Genomic DNA, 19,591 nt, shown 5'->3' on the forward strand with positions numbered 1-19,591 from the left:
CAGAATTGTAAGCAGGAGTACTTTTACCTCCAACAGTCGTTACGAAATGTTACTAGACCTTTCTTCTGGTACATCAGTAATACTCACTTCATTAGCGCTTTTTGACGTTCCTACTGTACTGCTAGGGCTACTTGTATCTTCGCCAGTTGTTTCCGAAGTCTCACTAGTCGTTTCCGTAGTGCTAGCAGGGCTACCTGTACTTTGTCCAGTGCTTTCCGAAGTCTCACTAGCCGTTCCTGTAGTTTCAGAAGGGCTACCTGTACTTTCTCCAGTGCTTCCCGAAGTCTCACTAGCCGTTCCTGTAGTGTCAGAAGGGCTACCTGTAACTTCGTCAGTGCTTCCTGATGTTTCTTCAGTCCCATTAGGGCTACCTGTATCTGTGCCAGTACTTCCTGAAATTTCAGTACTCGTTTCTGATGTCCCGCCAGGGCTAACCGTATCTTCGCCAGTACTTCCCGAAGTCTCACTAGAAGTCCCTGAAGTACCACCAGGGCTGCCCGTATCTTCGCCAGTATTTTCTGAAATTTCACTAGCTGTTTCTGCAGTGCCACCAGGGCTACCCGTATCTTCCCCAGTGCTTTCGGAAGTTTCGCCAGTCGTTTCTGCAGTGCTACCAGGACTACCTGTATCTTCGCCAGTACTTTCTGAAGTCTGAGCAGTGTCACCAGGACTACCTGTGTCCTCAGTGATGCTTCCTGGAGTTTCTGAAGTGTCACCAGGGCTGCCTGTATCTTTACTCTCTGATGTAGCATTTTCTGTACCCTAAAATGAAATAAAATATTTAAAATCTACCGCTTTAATTTGTACTATCATACTATAATCATGTTTGCTGTTCTAATAATAAACATGAATTTCACATATTTTTTAAATAATAGATATAATTTTTGCTTAGTCCTTAGTTGGCGTAAACATATTTATATCATATTCTTAAAAACATTTTCATTTTCATAGTTGGGTGAATTCCGATGCGTTAATAAAAAGGAATTATAGATAGGATCTATATTACGTAATAGAAACAAAATGTGGTTTCTAATTTTTGCACTACGGTGCCTTAATTTCCCGAATGTAAAGTGATGGCTTTTCCTTTAAACTTTTCTTCTAAAATACAAACTTGTCTCAAAAGCACGGTGTAATCTAAAAAAAGGACATTATCCTTGATTACTCCTTGATTTTATTTACAGTCACTTAACTTTATTTAGCTTCAATTTAAAAAATATTTAGTAAATAGGATTCGGGAATATTTAGAAAATTTCATTTGTAACAGACCTATTTAAGTGTAACTGAACTATTTTATTCACGCCATGAACTCATGAACTGTAACCGAACTATTTTATTTAAACGCCATCTCGTGGCGATATGAAAAAACGTCAGTCGACCTCCAGCCGCCATGATGATAGCTTACTATGTTATGTTATTCTCAATGTTTGATGTTCCATTTGGTATATGTTTCATTTTTTATGTATATTTCTTTTGTTTGTAACCGTTCCTGTGTGCTCCGTTAATAAATCCTTTTAAAGCTAGCCGGCATTAGTGTCTATTGAGGAACGGCTACATCACATTGGCGCCCAACTAAATTTGAATCCAAAATGGCGCAACAAAATGTTAGAATTTCTGTTTGGCTTTAACAAGCTCTTACTCCCGAATTTAACTTTTAGTTGCTGGAGATCGGCTCAGTTTCTTTTCAGGTGTGGACTACTGGTCAAATATTCTGGAAACCAATTCTGGAATTAAAATTGTCATACCGTGCTGCTAGCACATCGAATCATCAACTGGACAATTTCAACGGAAAAGATAAGTTTCGTTTACATTATCGTTTAATCTGAGTTTAAAGTTCTTTTAAACTGATTATTTATTATAAGTTGCTTCTTAAAGCAAATGTAAATTCTTTACTGAAATCTCATTTATTGAGACTACATAAGAGTATTAAACGAAAGCAAACGGCTTTCTGTTAACCAAACGTTATTTCTTGAATTGCAATTTGTTATTTTAAAATGTTAATGCGCATATTAAATTAATTTGTAAATAATATTGTTTCACTGAATACATGTTTTGATGTTAAAGTTTGAATATATTCATTGACGTTGTTCATTAGAATTTATTAGTTTCGCTTCTGACATACAGCAGCAGATGTTTTCCCCCCGCGGAAATGTTTAGACTAGCGATGATTTATGATGTGTTTACGTCAAATCTTTTATTATTTTTATTTCCTTTGAGTGCTGTTGTTCCTTATTAAATGTTTTATTCTACATAAAATAAAATATTGTACTTGTTGATTTATCTTTCGACGAACATTTTGAGAAAATGATTATAGTATAATACTTTAAGAAAATACGATTGTTTTCCTTTAATGAATGCATGTCTTGAAAATATTTCTTGAAGCGAAAGAAAATAATTATGAATAAAATCGAATGACTATTTAAATAAAGTAAAAGAGTTACTAAGTGTGTGTTGCTTAATCAGCTTAATATTTTGTTAAGATTAAGATTTCGAAGAATTCAGCTTAAATATAAAAGCTTATGGAAAGACATTTATGTATGTTTTGTATGTTTTGCTAAGTAGTAAACAATTTTTGAGCAATTTATTATATGTTATTTTCTTGATACAAGTTGAATTTATGAGGGCATTTTATGATATTTTTACGACTTCGAAATAATAAACTTTGTGAGTATTATTGTTTACATTTATAAATACTGTTTAATAGTGGTATATAAATGTACGAGTAACATTGTTTACATTCATACATGCTGTTTAATAGGGATATATACATTTTACTTAAAGGTATAATTATTAATTCTATAATACTGTATTGTGAATAAAATCGAAATAACAACAAATTCAACTTCATCTTTTCCCTCCCCCCTGACCTCTCATATAATTATGGCTTACCTTGCCAAAGCACGAAAAGAGGATTTAAAATCTCTCGCTGCAGAACTGGGTTTCACTGTAAACGACACTATGCGAGTAATAGATCTTAAAGATCTTATTGTCAATTCTGACACTTATGATGAGGCTTTTACCAGGAATCTTCTGGAAACTTTAATCGAAACTAGACAACAAAAACAACGTGAAAGCAACGATCTGGAGACACGTCAAAGAAAAGAACAAGAACTTTTATTAGAATTGGAACGTTTAAAATTAAACCTGGCAGCTGCTAGCTCAAACCCTAACTATGCCGCCTTTGCTTCAAATGCAGCTATTGGAACAAATATTCAACACCTAATCCCTAAATTTACAGGAACTGACATTGCAACCCACCTGCAAATTTTTGAAAGACAATGTGAGAAAGTTAATATAAAACAAATAGATTACATCACTCATCTCCTACCTCTTCTGCCTATAGACATTTCGCAAATTATTTTAAGAGAACCAAAAGACAAATTAGAAGATTATTCTTACATCAAGAACATTCTGCTACAAAAATTCAAATTAAATGCTGAATCATTTCGAATTAAACTTACTACACACCAAAAACACCCTGGGTCCTTATGGAAAGATTTTGCTTACGAATTAAACAATTATCTCGAAGAGTGGCTTCATAGTCTCGATGTTACAGACTTTGAATCACTCAAAGACTTAGTCCTGACGGATCAGCTTAAAAGAAGAGTCAGTAGTGACGTTAAGGAGCATTTTATTGATACTTGGGGAAAAACAAAGAGTTCATCTGAATTAGTACAGAAATTGGATGATTATGACGCTGCACGTGTTAAAAATACGAACTATAAAACTGAACTTCCTGGCAGGCGAAACTATTCTTACAAACCGACTAATCCATCCAAACACAAAGTAGAAAATCGAACAAGTGACATACAGGGAACTCATAAAACCTTTTTAAATCGTGGTCAGCAACAAACAGAAGGAACGCGACCTCCTTTAACATGCTATGGGTGCGGAAAAACTGGTTTTATCAAGTCTAAATGTTCAGACTGTAACCCCCCAAAGACTTCAAATTCAACAAATTTTGGCACTATCCAAATCCGATCCTGTTTATCTTCCCCTCGGACTGCTGTATTTCGAATTAGTATTGGTGGTGTTTCCGGTACAGCTTTCGCCGACACTGGTGCTAGTCACTCAATTGCAAGTGAATCCCTCTATCATATTCTGCAAAAACAAGATGCAGTATTTGAAAAGACAACACTACAGGTGTCTTTCGCTGATGGTTTGGTATCTGAAAAAGAGGTACTTCGCACCGAACAAATCATTCTTCTCGAAGGCAGAGAGTTCAAAACTCCGCTCCTTGTGTTGCCTGATGCCAAAAATAGGATGTAACAGACCTAGTTAAGTGTAACTGAACTATTTTATTCACGCCATGAACTCATGAACTGTAACCGAACTATTTTATTTAAACGCCATCTCGTGGCGATATGAAAAAACGTCAGTCGACCTCCAGCCGCCATGATGATAGCTTACTATGTTATGTTATTCTCAATGTTTGATGTTCCATTTGGTATATGTTTCATTTTTTATGTATATTTCTTTTGTTTGTAACCGTTCCTGTGTGCTCTGTTAATAAATCCTTTTAAAGCTAGCCGGCATTAGTGTCTATTGAGGAACGGCTACACATTAGCTTTTCAGTCGAGCACCTAGAGCGTATCAAGTTAGTATAAACAGACTCTTTCGTTTTCATGCAAAATGCATTAAACGTTTTTCAAGGCAACATTGTTGCACGTTTGATCATGCCATATACAAGTAAATGCAGTATAGTCACTGAAGCTGTTTTACCAGTACAGTGAAATTACAAATGTTTCAGTAAATAACTATATAGTAATGCCATAAATAAATAAATAAAGCATTTTTAATGAAACAAAAAATAGTAATACAAAAATTTTGCTATGTCAAACCTTAAAAAGGTATTCAAATTATTCAGCTACTTCACTTATTTTTAATTAAAAAAAGCAATATATGGCTTATTAACTGTGACTTTAATTTCTCTTACAATCTTGTTATATCTTTGAACTGGTTGATAATCAATTAAATATCTGCTTCCTGCAAGTAAATATGTGTTATGAGTCCCCCGTATCACGAAGAACAGAGTCTAATTTATCATTTATTCTGGCAAACTAATTTTAGGAAGGATAGCAAAATTCTGTTACAAATAAATAAAGAAGACAGATTTCATTGTAAAAGCTTATAGCACTTAAATATTAATTGCTATATTTTCCATTCTTATATATATATATACAGAGTGTTTCATAGATAATGGGACAAAATTGGAAGGGTGGTGGAGCGTACTAAAACATGCATTTTTCGAATATGAATGTAGGGTCTAAAGTGACGGCTTAAGGCAGGAACGCAAAAAAAAAAAAAAAAAAGAAAACGACACGAGAGGAAAATGTGTTTATGTACAGAATCAACTCAAAGAGCTTATTTGCAGCAATACAGTATTCACAATAAATGTTAAAAAAAAAGGGAACACTAACAGTAATAGGAACTACAGCTGTTATTGGCTGGCAATGCAGCGGTAGAGGGTGTTAGTGAGCCGGACAAACCACGAACCGATGTATCAGAGGACCATTCGCAACTCTGATCTCGAGCGTGATGGGTGAGTTAACGCACACGGAAAACGCATGCATCTCATGTATGGTGCTGATAATGGGAACGACAGAGCAACGCTACGGTTGTACCAGGAACGGTTTCCGAACAGGCGTATGCCGAAGCACACAATGCTCGAGAGGTTGCATCGGTTTTCTGCGTGAAAACGGGTCATTTGACGCTACCTCTGACACTAGAAGTGGAAAACGAAGTGCATGACAACCTCGCATTGAAGAATCCATCTTGAACATCGTACATGACTCACCTCAGACAAGTATAAGAGCTATTGCACGTCGTCTGCAGCTGAGTCATTCTACCGTTTGGAGAGTATTGCATGAAAATTGTTTGCACCCATACCATTTGCACAGAGTCCAAGCCTTGCAAGAGACAGAGTACCCTCTTCGAGTTCATTTCTGTCATTGGCTCTTGCAGCAGTGTGCGGCGTAGGCGGATTTCGCATCGGATGTGCTATTCACGGACGAGGTAACTTTCTCACAGGACGGCATCTTCAATAGCCACAACATGCACGTGTGGGCTACTCATAATCCACATGGAACACGCCCACATGCATTCCAGACCCGCTTCTCTGTAAATGTGTGGGAGGGTATTGTTAACGACTACCTCATAGGCCCATACCTCTTACCTGCATGTACAAATGGCTTATGTTATATGTTTCTGCAAGAGGTGCTACCGGAATTGCTGCAGGATGTTCCGGCTGTCGTTCGTGATCGCATGTGATTCCAGCATGATGGTACACCAGCCCATAACCACGTGCGGGTCCGCAATTACTTGGATGGGACATTTCCAGGCCGATGGATTGGCCGTGGTGGACCCGTTCGATGGCCACCCCGTTCACCAGATTTATCCAGCTTGGATTTTTTTATGCGGCCATCTGAAGAGCATGATTTACGAGACAACCGTTTACTCACTGGAGGACCTCGTTGCACGACTATCCATTGCGGCTGCAAGCTTGCGCGAAATGCATGCCGTTTTTCAAAATGTTCGTCAATCCCTTCTGCGACGTTACCAAGCATGTATTACTGCTGGTGGTCGCAATTTTGAACATTTATTGTGAATACTGTATTGCTACAAAGAAACACTTTGCGTTGATTTTGTACATAAGCACATTTTCCTTTCGTGTCTTCTTCTCTTTTTTTTTTTTTTTTTTTTTCATTCCTGCCTTAACCCGTCACTTTAGACCCTACATTCCTATAAAAAATGCATGTTTTAGAAAGCTCCACCACACCTCCAAGTTTGTCCCATGATCTTTGAAATACCCTGTATATCAACTGTGCTTCTAAACTTCTTACTACCGAATACTTTCCTAATGCAATGATTTACAAGCAAAGAGAATGGGGTAAATCAGCAAGACTATTATGTATTGAATGTTGCACTGCGGTAATTAGGTAGGTAGTGTTCCATTTGGTCCAAGTTCAATGTTCAGATTTTAGCGGTCCATGGGTGAGCTACTTTAACATGTACTCTAATATTATTAATGAATTATTGCATTTGATGCACTGGTCATGATGAATTATTGCATTTGATGCACTGGTCATGATGAATTATTGCATTTGATGCACTGATCAGCTGTTCAGTACACATGTGAAATTGGTACGTTCTACCTGGTGTAGATTAAGATGTTTAAGGTGGTGTTTGACGAGTTGTAGGCACCCCTGTGACGATACACTTCTTCTCTTGTGGAGTATGTGAACACTTTACCAGTGACACAATGGCATAGTACCAGTGGATGCAGGCACAGGTACAATATAAATTGAGACCTCGTTGTGTGTGGTGTATATAATTACTGTTATTGTTTCTGACAAAAGTTTTTTAAGTCAGTAGAGACCAACAAAAATTCTATAGGTACCAGTAGAAAGTTTTACTGGTTTCTATGGGGCATTTTGAAACCAGTACGAAAAACCCACAGACCAACAGAAACCAGTAAAAGTCAATAGAAACCCATAAAATAATATGGGTACCCATAAAAAGTTTTACTGGTTTCTATGGGGCATTTATAGCAGAGGTATTAAAGAAAAATTCAAGATATCCCAAAGATTTTATTAAACATTTATTTTCTTTCTTTTTAAAATTTTTTTAAATCTTATCGTCTGTTTTATTATTTTTATCATTTCATTTCCATAAAATATTTCCTCACCATTTAAGTTTTTTATTCTATAACTGTACGCATATGGCAGTATTTTTGGTTCTATAACATCTGAAACAATACAAATCGCTTCCATAACGTTTGGCCTTTTCGTAAAAAACGTTTTAAATTTAAATATTCTAATACGGTCTCGTATTTTATATTTAGACATTTTTAAAAGTTTGTTAGCTACAGAATCTATATATTAATTGTAATAATCTTTTTATTCATTTTCGGGTTTATTCGCTTCAATAGGTGTCATTTTTATAGAACTATATTATGAATTTTATAATTTTTAAGCAAGAGTTAAAATATTGATGTATTTCTTGTGTTTAATGCAAATAAATATTTCATAACATTTATTCTGATAGTTTTACTAAATTCTCTGCTATAGCGGACTTAATTTCTTGATTTTTATTGGTAAACCAATTAATATTATAATCTTTAAATAATTGTGTAACTTTTCGTGTAAATTCAGTACTTTCATCTGTTAATATAAATTTTGCAATTCATTCTTTTAAAAACATGTTTAAAATCTTGTATTATTCCTTCAGATGGTTTTCTGTTTAAAGGAAAAAATAAATCCTGCAGATAACCATGATGCTACTAATAAAGAATTTGTATTCACCTATACAGAAGATAATTATTTTGAATTGAAAAATCAATTAATTGAAAAAATTACGAAATTGGATAGCAGTTTGATAATTTTTACTCAAATGCAAGACATATTAAAATAATAGAAGGAAGAATTAAGGAAGAAAATTTTGATAATAATTCGAATAAATGAAAGTATATTAGAATTGAAAAAAAATGCTAAAAGATAAATATTTCCAAATTAAAGATATTATAGACTCAAAAGTGAAAAGAATAGAAAATATTGGAAATCCAATAAAAGATCGAGTTGCTGCAATAAAAAAGTGTGCTTTTGATATTATTAATAATATAATTTATTCGGACTTCATAAAAACACATTTATATGTTAGTTCACTTAGTTCAATCACAATTCAACATAAAAAAGAATGGAGTATTATTCGTTTTTCAAGATTTACAAAATGTGGAATATTGGATAAAGATTCTGAATTTTTAGTAGAAGAGGATGTTAAAATCACATTATTTTTGCAAAGCTTCACTTTAGAATGTTGAAGCTCGAAATGAAATTAGTCAAAACATTTTTATTTTAGCTTCAAATTTCAGTAGAGTTAAATAATGTTTTACACATATTCACGTGAGTGATATATTTAAATTAAAAATTCGAGCAAGAACCTTACTTAAAAATTGAAGTGTTAGATTGGAAACCATTTTAGGAGAATATGAGTTGTAGTCTAAATAAGTGGCTGTTAATTGGGGCGAGATTTCTCGAGACAGTGTTTTAACTGACGATTTAATAAGACATTTTTAAAATGTTGTTTGTTCACTTGGATTTTATTTATAGATATCAAAATCTATTTGAACCTTTCATGAGTGAATATAGGGATAATATTTCAACTTATCAGAAATTATGCGAACCATTTATGGTTATGCAAGGAAATCTCATTAATTGGGATATTACATCTAGATTTCAGTATTATCTAAAAAAATTCATTTTAATTAACAAAGATAAAAAAAATTAGGATACAATTTCAGAATATCAGACTTATAATTTTATTTTGCAAAATTTTAGAAAACTATTTTTTTTAGTGTATTAGTTTCTACTTTTTGATTTTAGGTGTACATTGCTTTATATATATATTTAAATCTTTTTACATTATTTAGCATCGTATTTTGATATTTTTAGAGTACCTTAAAATGCTGTGTAAAAAAAAAAAAATATTAAAAATTACACTTTTTTATAAATATTTTAATCTTTTTTTTACATTTTTTATTGTTTTATATACAAATGACCTAAATTTTAGTATCATTAATTATTTAGAGGTTACCTTAAATTGTTGTAAAAGGGTTAAATTTTTATAAGTAGCAGCATATGTTTTACACTAGAAGAAAGCAGGCAACTTTTAGACAGACGTTGATGAAATCAACACCTGTTTATAAAAAATATCTGTGTCCAATGCTGTGAGACAATGCTGCTTAGGTTTCTTGTTTACAGAAGTCTGGCATCCATAGTATTGAAACAGTTTTCTTTATGAAAAACTTTGCAATCTCAGGATCATATCCAGGATAGACACTGAGAAAAAAATGAAACGCTGTACCATCATTTTCGAACATCTCGCCAACCTCCTATAAGCGGCCAGCGAATATTTGTCAAAAGCAACTAGTAAAACAGTAATTTGTTTTTCTAAATACATGACGTATTGTTGCCTAAATATCTCCGAAAAAGAAGAAAACGATTTTTTATCTGTATGAGTTTTATAACTTACCTTTCCAGTAGCTTCGCCTTCTTCAGAACCTTTTAGACCAATGACGGGTTTATTAAGCATATACATAGATGTCGCCACTAAAATAACAGGTCCCGCACGCTAGAGATAAACAATTATAATTTGTTAAATTATAATTTTTGTACATAGAGAATTTCAAGAGAAGTAACAAATATTTGTTTTCATTGTAAGAAATATTTTTGATTTTCCCTGATTACAAAAAAAAAAAAAAAAAAAAAAAGTAAAAAAGTGCTGTATTGCTTAAGGAATATATTATGTAATTATTATCAAACTTTAATTATTTTATACGTACATAATACATCTACAAAGTTTAAAAGCTAGTCTTTTTAGTAAATTCCAACCAACCTGCTAGACATTCACTTTACTTAGTCACATATCATATTAATAAGTATCAGTTTTTTAAAGGATTAAGAATTCTTTATTAAATGCATTTTCATACAGAACACGAAAACTTAATCGCATGTTAACTAAATTAATATGTAACTAAACTATTATATTAACTAAACAAATACTAAATGTTGGAGATACTAAAGCGTAATGTTATGTTTCATAAACTTGTGTGACTAATTTCGAAGCTTTAAACAGAATCTGTTTCATCACTTACAAGAATGAAAATGACGACGGAGAAGCATGTGCTTCGACAACAGACCAAAATTTTCGAGAAAATTCCAGTTCAGTAAAAAAGATGTTGGCGCCATCTATTGACAAAACTTGTAAGCAGCTATGAAATGATTTCCTTAAAGGTTGAAGGTAAATACGGCTGTGTCGTCCCATATTTATAAATTTCGGGTATGTACAGGACTTAGTATTCCTCTCCAAAGTTAAATATTATACATTGATCAAACTAAGGCAACCTTGAAATTTCACACTAAGTATTAGTAATGTTTACATTACTAATACTTAATATACTAAAACCCTAGGCGGATGTCTAAGATATATATTAAGTGAAAAATGAATAAATACAAATAAGTTATCTGTTATCGCCAAAATTATTCAAAAAACATCTTGCATTGGCGAACTAGATTTTCTGCAGGCCTTTCTACGTTCACAAACATCTTTCAGTTCTAGTTACTCATCAAATTCCAATCCATGCTTACCTTCACCTTTTTAGGAAATTATTTCATAGTTGTTTTCATTTTCTGTTTGCTACAACAAAAGTAGCGCAAGTAGCTTTGTTTCTTTCCTTAATCCCTTACCCAAATCTTTTATCTGTTTTTATACATCAACACATGCCTTTTCTTCTTTGTTTTCCCTCCTGCAGCTGGAAAGAAGTTTTGATATTTAAACCTTGAAACTAGTCGTGCAAATTAATGCAATTTACCCTGTTACTTGATACTTTATTAAAAACTGATAAAAACTTATCTCTAGATAACTTCTCTAGAAATATTTTCAGAATCTTTAATGAAAAATACTTAAAGTACTTTATTAAAAGCTAAATGATAAGCCTTCAGATAAAACCTGAAATTACGTAAACATTGAAATTTGTTGTATGCTAAAGAAACCAAAAAATTAGCAAAATCATTTGGCGTAATATATGTGCTTACGTGTAAACACTGAAGAAAGGTCAAGTATATTGGGTAAATAATAGATAAAGAAGCTCTTAATGTCACCTTTCGACAGAAAACTAAAGGGGAAGCAAATAAATAATGTTTTCGAAGTATTGGATCATCCCATAAGTAACACGCTTTCTTAGAGTTCTTTTATTTTTCAAAATTAAGATATACACGAAGTTCTTTTTTGAGTTTAAAATACAATTTTTTCATTCTTTGCGAGTTCTTAATATTACAATGGGATTTATTGCATTAGAGATTGCAGAATGTCCTCGTCAAACCCTACAGATCTTAGTGGAAGATGTTTATAGTCTAGGCTGAATTTCATTCTGTGTATTTATGAAACTATCGTTGACACTCGCTTATTTTTTATTGTCTGATCTCCATCTATTGCACTGACATTCCTATTAATAGTTGTTTAAATGAACTCTTAAAGCAATATATGCCGAATATGCACCTTTGTCACTTTTATTTACCTTTGAAAATATCTATTAATATAGAACTGCTGTGTTCAAAATCTGCATTAATGAAAACAATAAATAAACTTATTATCTACTTTTATAGAAAATAGATGTAAGGAGTTATCTCGTCTCCTCTGATTTTCATTTCAATTGAAAAAAAGGCATTATTTACGGTATAAACCAATATATAGATAGGCTGGCTCCTCAGCTATCAGTGCATTTGGCGTGTCGTATAAAATATAGGCATTAATAACTCAAGTCGAAGTACACTTTTATTTAACTGGTATTTCTGCGAAACATTTAGTTGGCTTCTTCCGAAAGTTGATGACCTAGGCATACGCCATTGTCACTTATATTTGGAGCCAGCGTTGTAGATAAGAGTTAGAATCTTAATCCTTAATTACAAGAGAAAAATTTGATTGGATGTGGAAAGTCTCCAATAAATCCAGTTCACAAAATGACAACATGTTTTGAATAGTCTTGGTCGCAGAGAACTGAAAAAAGAGGTTTTCCGACTAAACCGTACCGTAAACTTCTATATTAATAGATATGAACTGACGTACAATAAACTTTTCAGTCTAGAATCAACTGATTATGTAATGTAATGAAATATTAAATCCATCTTTATTTCAGTACATCCCTTGGCAATTATTACGAGAAACTACACCACGTAAACGTTTGAGAAACAATGTGCAAGAAAATATTCGCACAGATTGATATTTCTTGCTTTATCTTTAATAGCAAATAATGAAGAATCTGTATGTATGTATGTGAATATGAATATACGCATGTATGTACGCAAGTATGTATGAATGAAAGTATGTATGCATGCATGTATGTATGTAAGCGTATATATATATAAAGAGAGAGATATGTGTGTGAGTGTGCGTATGTAAAGATCTATGCGCCTCGCACTGTGGAAAGACGGCTGCACTCAGAGCCACAAAATATGAACGCACATTATCCAGCCGAGCATATGTGCACATATGTGCACCTCGAAATCAGAATTTAAATTTAGAATTTGCTTTTTATTTACTTTATATCTCCATAAATTTTCGATTAACAAACTACGTCGGCCAAACCTAAAGAGCATTAAGGTTTCGCATTAAGGAACATGAATCTTATGTCTGAAAACGTGAAATTTGCAAGTCTTCGATTGCTAATCACAGTTGGAAATTTAGTCACAATTTTGACTTTGGGTGTGCAAGATTATCCAGAAAGCTTCTTCCACCGTGGAGAATTAGATTTTATTGAAGCTTTTCACATTCACAAAAATTTACCGTGTTTAGTTAATGATTAAAATCATTCTAGTCCTACCTAACGCTTTTAAATCTCTATTATCCTAATTCTTCAATTTTTGTTATTATTTCTACTAACAGATGGCGCTACTCTTTTGTCTCTCTCGATTTCCTTAGGGTTTCCTTTTGGTAACTTGGCTTTTCAGTTGCAGATTTCTTTACTCCTGATGAAGAGAGACTTTGTTCGCCGTCGAAATCGGTAGAGTTTCTATACTAAAAATCTACGCCTAACACAGGTTTTTGCTTCATTTATAAAAGTGAAGCAAAAGAGAAAAGAAAGTCTTAATGATCATAAGACCATAAGAGTTTCTAAGCTGAAAATCAAATTCACGTTCAAAATCCAACTATCTGCATATTTTAAAACATAGAAACTCAATTTAGATACTTACTCTAGATTTTTTTAAGATGCAGATTTTAGATAATGTCAAGCAAGTTCAGTTTTCTTTTATTTCTATCTCCTATAGCACGAGTATTATTACTGTACATCGGCATTAGTTATTAAAACAACTTTTAAAGCTGAAAATGAATTTTAAAAAGTAGTCATCAGTGTTAAAATATTAATCGAAAATTAGATACACAGGAAAATATCCCACCTCTTTATCAGGAACAACAAAGCCGTTGACAATATCCTCGAGGAGTATATTAATAAAAGTTTCTAACGAAACATAGCAGCACAACTATGTTCACACATCCCGGAGCTGTTGTCGAGATTCAGTTATAGATTCAGAATGTATGCTTAGTGAAAGAAAATACGTATTAATATGACTCATTTCAGTAACTTTGATTCTAAGAAATTTTATTTCATGCGCAAAACATTTGATAGAAATGACATTCTGTAAACCGTTAAATAGATATGAACCATTTTTTTTACATCTAGCGCAGCAGTTTAGGAGGACATAATCTTTAATCACGGAGAATTTCAAACAAAAACTTGGAAAACTCGAAATGTTTAAAAAGTGCAATTATTACAAAATTCAGTTAAAATATTAAAAACAAGCATACGAAATGTTTCTTGCTATAAATAATGTATTGCTATATATTAAAGGTTAAATACTGTTATACCCGAAAAGAACAGTCCAAATTGAAGATGTTGTCCGTCTATATGCTGTTCGTGTGGAGAGGGCTTAGGTCTGTTCGAAATACTGATACAATTCTAATGTGATGCTGAACATTTATGCCTTGTGGTCATCTGCAATGAGCACTGACCTCTGCACCGGGCCATAATAGCATTTTCTGCTATTTTTTTATTGATTTAAATGGTACTCCGCTATTACTTGATTGCAAAATTCAGAGGAAATATTTAAAAGATTGAATTGTTCTAAGAGCACGAAAAATGCCGTATATCTTAAACTTTCTTTTTCGTGCAAACTGGCGGTTTGAAAATTTTTAAAGACCTTTGCCCTTGTAGAGTGTAGCAGAGTTGTATCTTTAATAGCAGATATTTTTGATAAAAATCTCAATTAAATTTTTATATGTAAGCATTAATTTAGCAAAAAAAAAAATGTTTCATTTTTGACGTCTACGTTTTTGGCGAATGGAAAACATGTGGAAACATTTCTCTAAAGAAAAATATGTAATGATGGTCCCGAAAGTTAGCTCTGGTTAAATCAAAACTATAAAACGATTTCAGGCTAAAATTAAGGAAATATAAAACAGAAAAATAGCGGCAAATAATCCTCACACTTTATTGGTTTTAGAGGGAGTTTTGGAATTAAATCGTTATTAAAAGAATAGCTGCCAGAAACCATATACAGAAAACTTACGTAAGAAGTACTGATTACAAAATATACAAATCTTAAAACGTAAAAACGTAATTACGCGTCCTGCATTACTCTTCTTAGAGGTTTCGAACAGTGCTATCATTTATGTAATAAAATTAAGCATTCAGTTTGGTATTTAACGCCAGCTAACAACTTTTGTCAAGTTAGCCAACAACTTTCTCCAGAAAAAGGGTAACAGTTTTGTCAGTCATGATGTGCTTACACGTAAGAATTTATTTGGAATTTTAGCGGAAAATAGATGCTTTTAATTGTACAATCCTGCTAAACTACAAGGACAAATTTTCAGACCACCATTTTGCACAAAAAAAAAAAGTTAGCCGAGAAATATTTTCATTTGTGCTCTTCGAAATAAGTTAATCTTTTAAATATTTTCTCTAATAAAGGTTATTTAAATAAAAAAGCAAGAGTACTGCAGTAAGCAAAATTTGAAATTATAGTATTGCTTTATTTTTGTAACAAACGACGTCATTTTAATCTAGATTTTTCCACTGTATTTCAAGCTATACCTTCTGTATATTTTATTTTACTCATTTAATAGTTTTACGTCATGTAAAAAATATTTTCGCTTAGCAGACTAAGCTAACATAGGGGTATTTTTCTGAGCTATTTAAGAATTGATTAAATATATAAATATTAAATGTTCTCTCAAATAGTCTATAAAGACAGAAATGTTAATCAGTATTCCCTAATTAATAATAGGCGTAATGGAAAGGGACTTATATCCCGTGAAAATGTCAGCATTTTTTATTTATTAGTCAATAATTAATTATTATTTTATTTTTATTTCTTGATGCTATTTTAATTAATTAAATTGTACTTAATTTTCATTTGTTAAATTGCACATAATTTTATACTTTACTAAGTTTACTTTGGTTTTCCGCACTCGTTTATACATACAAATAAACTGTGCTTAATAATCTACAGTTTTGTTTACATATACATATATGTGTGTATGTATGTATGTATATAACGATTCGATGGTGCAGATGACTTGCCCTGATTTCCAAACTGCGTACATAGACTAACAGAGTTATGTAGATGGATATAACGGACATGCCAACAAACATGGCTTAATTCAGTATAATTTTATTATTGGGATAAAGCATTTTCAAAGACCCAATATTTGCTTCAAACAGAATTATGGGTGCTGAATGGACACCACAATTTTAAAACTTATTAGCCCATTTCCAAACATTGGACGATACAGCGGCCCAAGTGTCGTGTGAAAGCTAGAGCAGAAAAAAATGTCGAAAAAGAGAAAGTGTATTTGGGTTGTAACGATATTCATAATACTAAAATGTTTTATCAGTCTGATTGCCTTAAACTATACGAAAAAGGTTAAAAGGCGAAACAAAAGTGATAAAAAAACGTGAGATAAAAACGTGAGAAAAGTTATGTGCTCCGTTTTACAAGTTCAAAAATCATGATTTGGTTGATTTCAGCGCGTTATAAAATGTGTTGATTTCAGTGTGTTATAAAAAGTGTTTCATAATTCAAAAAGTAACGTAATTTTAATATTATAAGATTTACTGATAATATTTTAATGTTGCCTTCTATTCTTAAGCAAAGGATTTATTGATTTTAGCAAAATTTTATATGCAAACAAGATATTAAATCTAATTGATTTTAGCACAATTTTATATGCAAACAAGATATTAAATTTGATTGATTTTAGCAAAATTTTATATGCAAACAAGATCTTAAATCTGAAAATGTTTCTGACATTGTTTCTGTAGATTAAATTATGTTCACATATCTGTTCCGTTTTTGATGGAACAAAAGATTAACTCTTTGATAGTTATTTAACATACTTTGAAAAAAAAACGTTGCAATTTAAAAAAAAAAAAAACTTTTTGAAAAAGAAATATTATCCTCAGTTTCGAATTTTTTGAAAAGGGAAGCATTAGCATTCCATGTTCGCGAGTGTGTCAAAATAGATACTTAAGATTCATTAAAACATAAATTTCTAGCATATGTTTCCAGCTCTGAACACGTTAACTTTAATGATTTTATCTCAGTGGCTTTCGGTAAATTTAAAGACACACATAAGTATTTTAGACAGAAACTAAAATTATTGTGTGTTTTGAAATTAAGTGACCAAATTCTAATAAAGAAGTTATGGATTTCCTGTGTGTGGAATTTGAAATTCGTGTGTTTAATAGAAGTGCCGTTATCTAAAATTAAACGCAAAAAGCAAAAATATTTCCATCTGCTAAAGTTCAGCTAAAGTGTTTCAAAATGTAATAGCGATTCGTAGATCCATCAGAAAGCAGCACACTTTACTCGCATTTGCTGTAGTAATCGACTAAGTGTACTTTACTCGCATTTGCTGTAGTAATCGACTAAGTGTACTTTACTCGCATTTGCTGTAGTAATCGACTAAGTGTACTTTACTCGCATTTGCTGTAGTAATCGACTAAGTGTACTTTACTCGCATTTGCTGTAGTAATCGACTAAGTGTACTTTACTCGCATTTGCTGTAGTAATCGACTAAGTGTACTTTACTCGCATTTGCTGTAGTAATCGACTAAGTGTACTTTACTCGCATTTGCTGTAGTAATCGACTAAGTGTACTTTACTCGCATTTGCTGTAGTAATCGACTAAGTGTACTTTACTCGCATTTGCTGTAGTAATCGACTAAGTGTACTTTAAGGAAAGAAGAAGGAAAAATAGAGTGTGAATTTGGATTGCATATTACGATAATTATAGTAAAATCTTTCGTTAATCTGATTAGCTAAATCCTATGCGCAGTAGGTTAAAATGACATAGTGTCAAATTAGTTTTTCAGATATCACGCAGTTTAGAAAAAGTTATTAAAGTTCTAGAATAAAAAAGGAAAGCGCCCAAATTAAAAATAGGAATTAAGGAGCTATTACTAATTTAAAGTATAGTTCATAGTTACATAGTTTTTATATATACACATATTTATTTATTTAAGATTAACAAATTTTCTTTCTCAAAAGTAAAACTTTCTTTTTAATATGAAACTTCAGTAGTACCCATATGATTAATCAAATTTGATATATTTTTATGACTAAATAGATGATGTACCCGGCATTGATCAGGATTTAAGAGAAGAGTCTTCATTTAGGGGAAAGGAAAGACTTTTTTTAGATTCTCGTTTTCAAAGTATGAAAACACCGATAGAGAGAACATTTAAATTCTGCTCTAAAGCTACTATACTATGCTGAAAGTTTTACACCCTTCTAAAGAGATAACTAACATACCATCAACCAACAGTTTGAGTAAGAACTGATACTTATTAATTAACTGAAATGAGTCTGCATTTATTACTTTTAAATCTCTTGGTTTGTTAATTAATAACTGAGTAACATGCTTAAATATTGTTGCGAGCGTACGGGTTAGTAAGGTATTGAATGCACAAGTCCGATGAAAAGTGAATAAAATGTATTCTTATCACAACAAATAAAACAGACTGCTGAAATTTCCTCAGAGATATTCATATAATATCGCAATATCTCACAGTAGTTATATTTTAAACTACAACAACGTTGAATATAATTAAATTCAAAACACTGAGAAAGCTAATCCGATCTCACCTCGAATTCGCTACAATCAATATCAGCACTAAGTAAACAACTGAATTGAGATGCTTTCCTCCAGCTTTTATAAGCTTTTTAATCGTGCACGAGAACATTCTGGTATTTTTCTCGATTTTTCCGGGTAGCAAAAGAGTACAATTACGAGATATCTATGTTAAATGCGCTTGCTCCTGTATTTTAAGTATTTTAAGTTTTCTGGCGTAGCTTTCTCTTCAAATAAGTCTCGTGCTGCATTGCACGGAAATATAAAACAATTTTAATTACAAATTCTACAAAAATAGCTAAACAATATAAAAACCGTAACAATATATTACGCTTTACTGAAAGATTGCTGAAGATACTTTAAAATGTTTTAATTTGGGCAGTGGTAAAAATTTTCTTTTAAACCGTTGAATTTGTTTATTAAATTCGGAAGACAAATAGATTGCGTTTTACTGCGTCGATTTAAAGGGCATTATTCACTAATAATTTGTTCTTTGAAATCTATTGCGGGTATGTAAAGCACCTACAAGCAATATCTCGAAGAATTAGCAAGTAATACCGAATCCAGACAAAGGTTAGCTCTCCGATATTGATATTGATTGTAGCGAATTCGAGGTGAGATCGGATTAGCTTTCTCAGTGTTTTGAATTTTTGACGATGTGCCTCCATATTTGCTAGATCTTTATCAACCAATTTTGCTCTTCTGCTCTAAAATTAAATTAGCAGAGTACTAGGTAAATTTAAATAGTCTATATTGATTTTTGGCAAAACTATTAAAAAACACAGGGTATGTGAAACTCAGTATGTATACACATAAGCAACATGTTCTGTTTAATGCGCTGAAAGCGTTTTCTATTAAAGAGTTTTTTTATTATTATCTAAAACTGAAAGTATGAGGTTTAGTTGTTTTT

General features: G+C 32.2%; 1 protein-coding gene across 1 annotated transcript in view; it reads right to left on the reverse strand.

Annotated features, from left to right (window-relative positions):
- LOC118192283 (uncharacterized) overlaps positions 1-19,591 on the reverse strand; it is a 58,963-nt gene that overhangs the window by 25,031 nt on the left and 14,341 nt on the right. Inside the window, exons 5-6 of the mRNA XM_085819661.1 lie at positions 10,027-10,125; positions 88-762 (exon numbers count right to left, since the gene is read on the reverse strand). Coding sequence (XP_085675787.1) covers positions 88-762; positions 10,027-10,125 — 774 coding nt within the window. The remainder of the gene's footprint in view (positions 1-87; positions 763-10,026; positions 10,126-19,591) is intronic.

Source organism: Stegodyphus dumicola, chromosome 6, assembly GCF_044657685.1.
Source record: "Stegodyphus dumicola isolate Sdum_Otavi_A_Nest chromosome 6, ASM4465768v1".
In the NCBI taxonomy this organism is placed as follows: Eukaryota; Metazoa; Arthropoda; class Arachnida; order Araneae; family Eresidae; genus Stegodyphus; species Stegodyphus dumicola.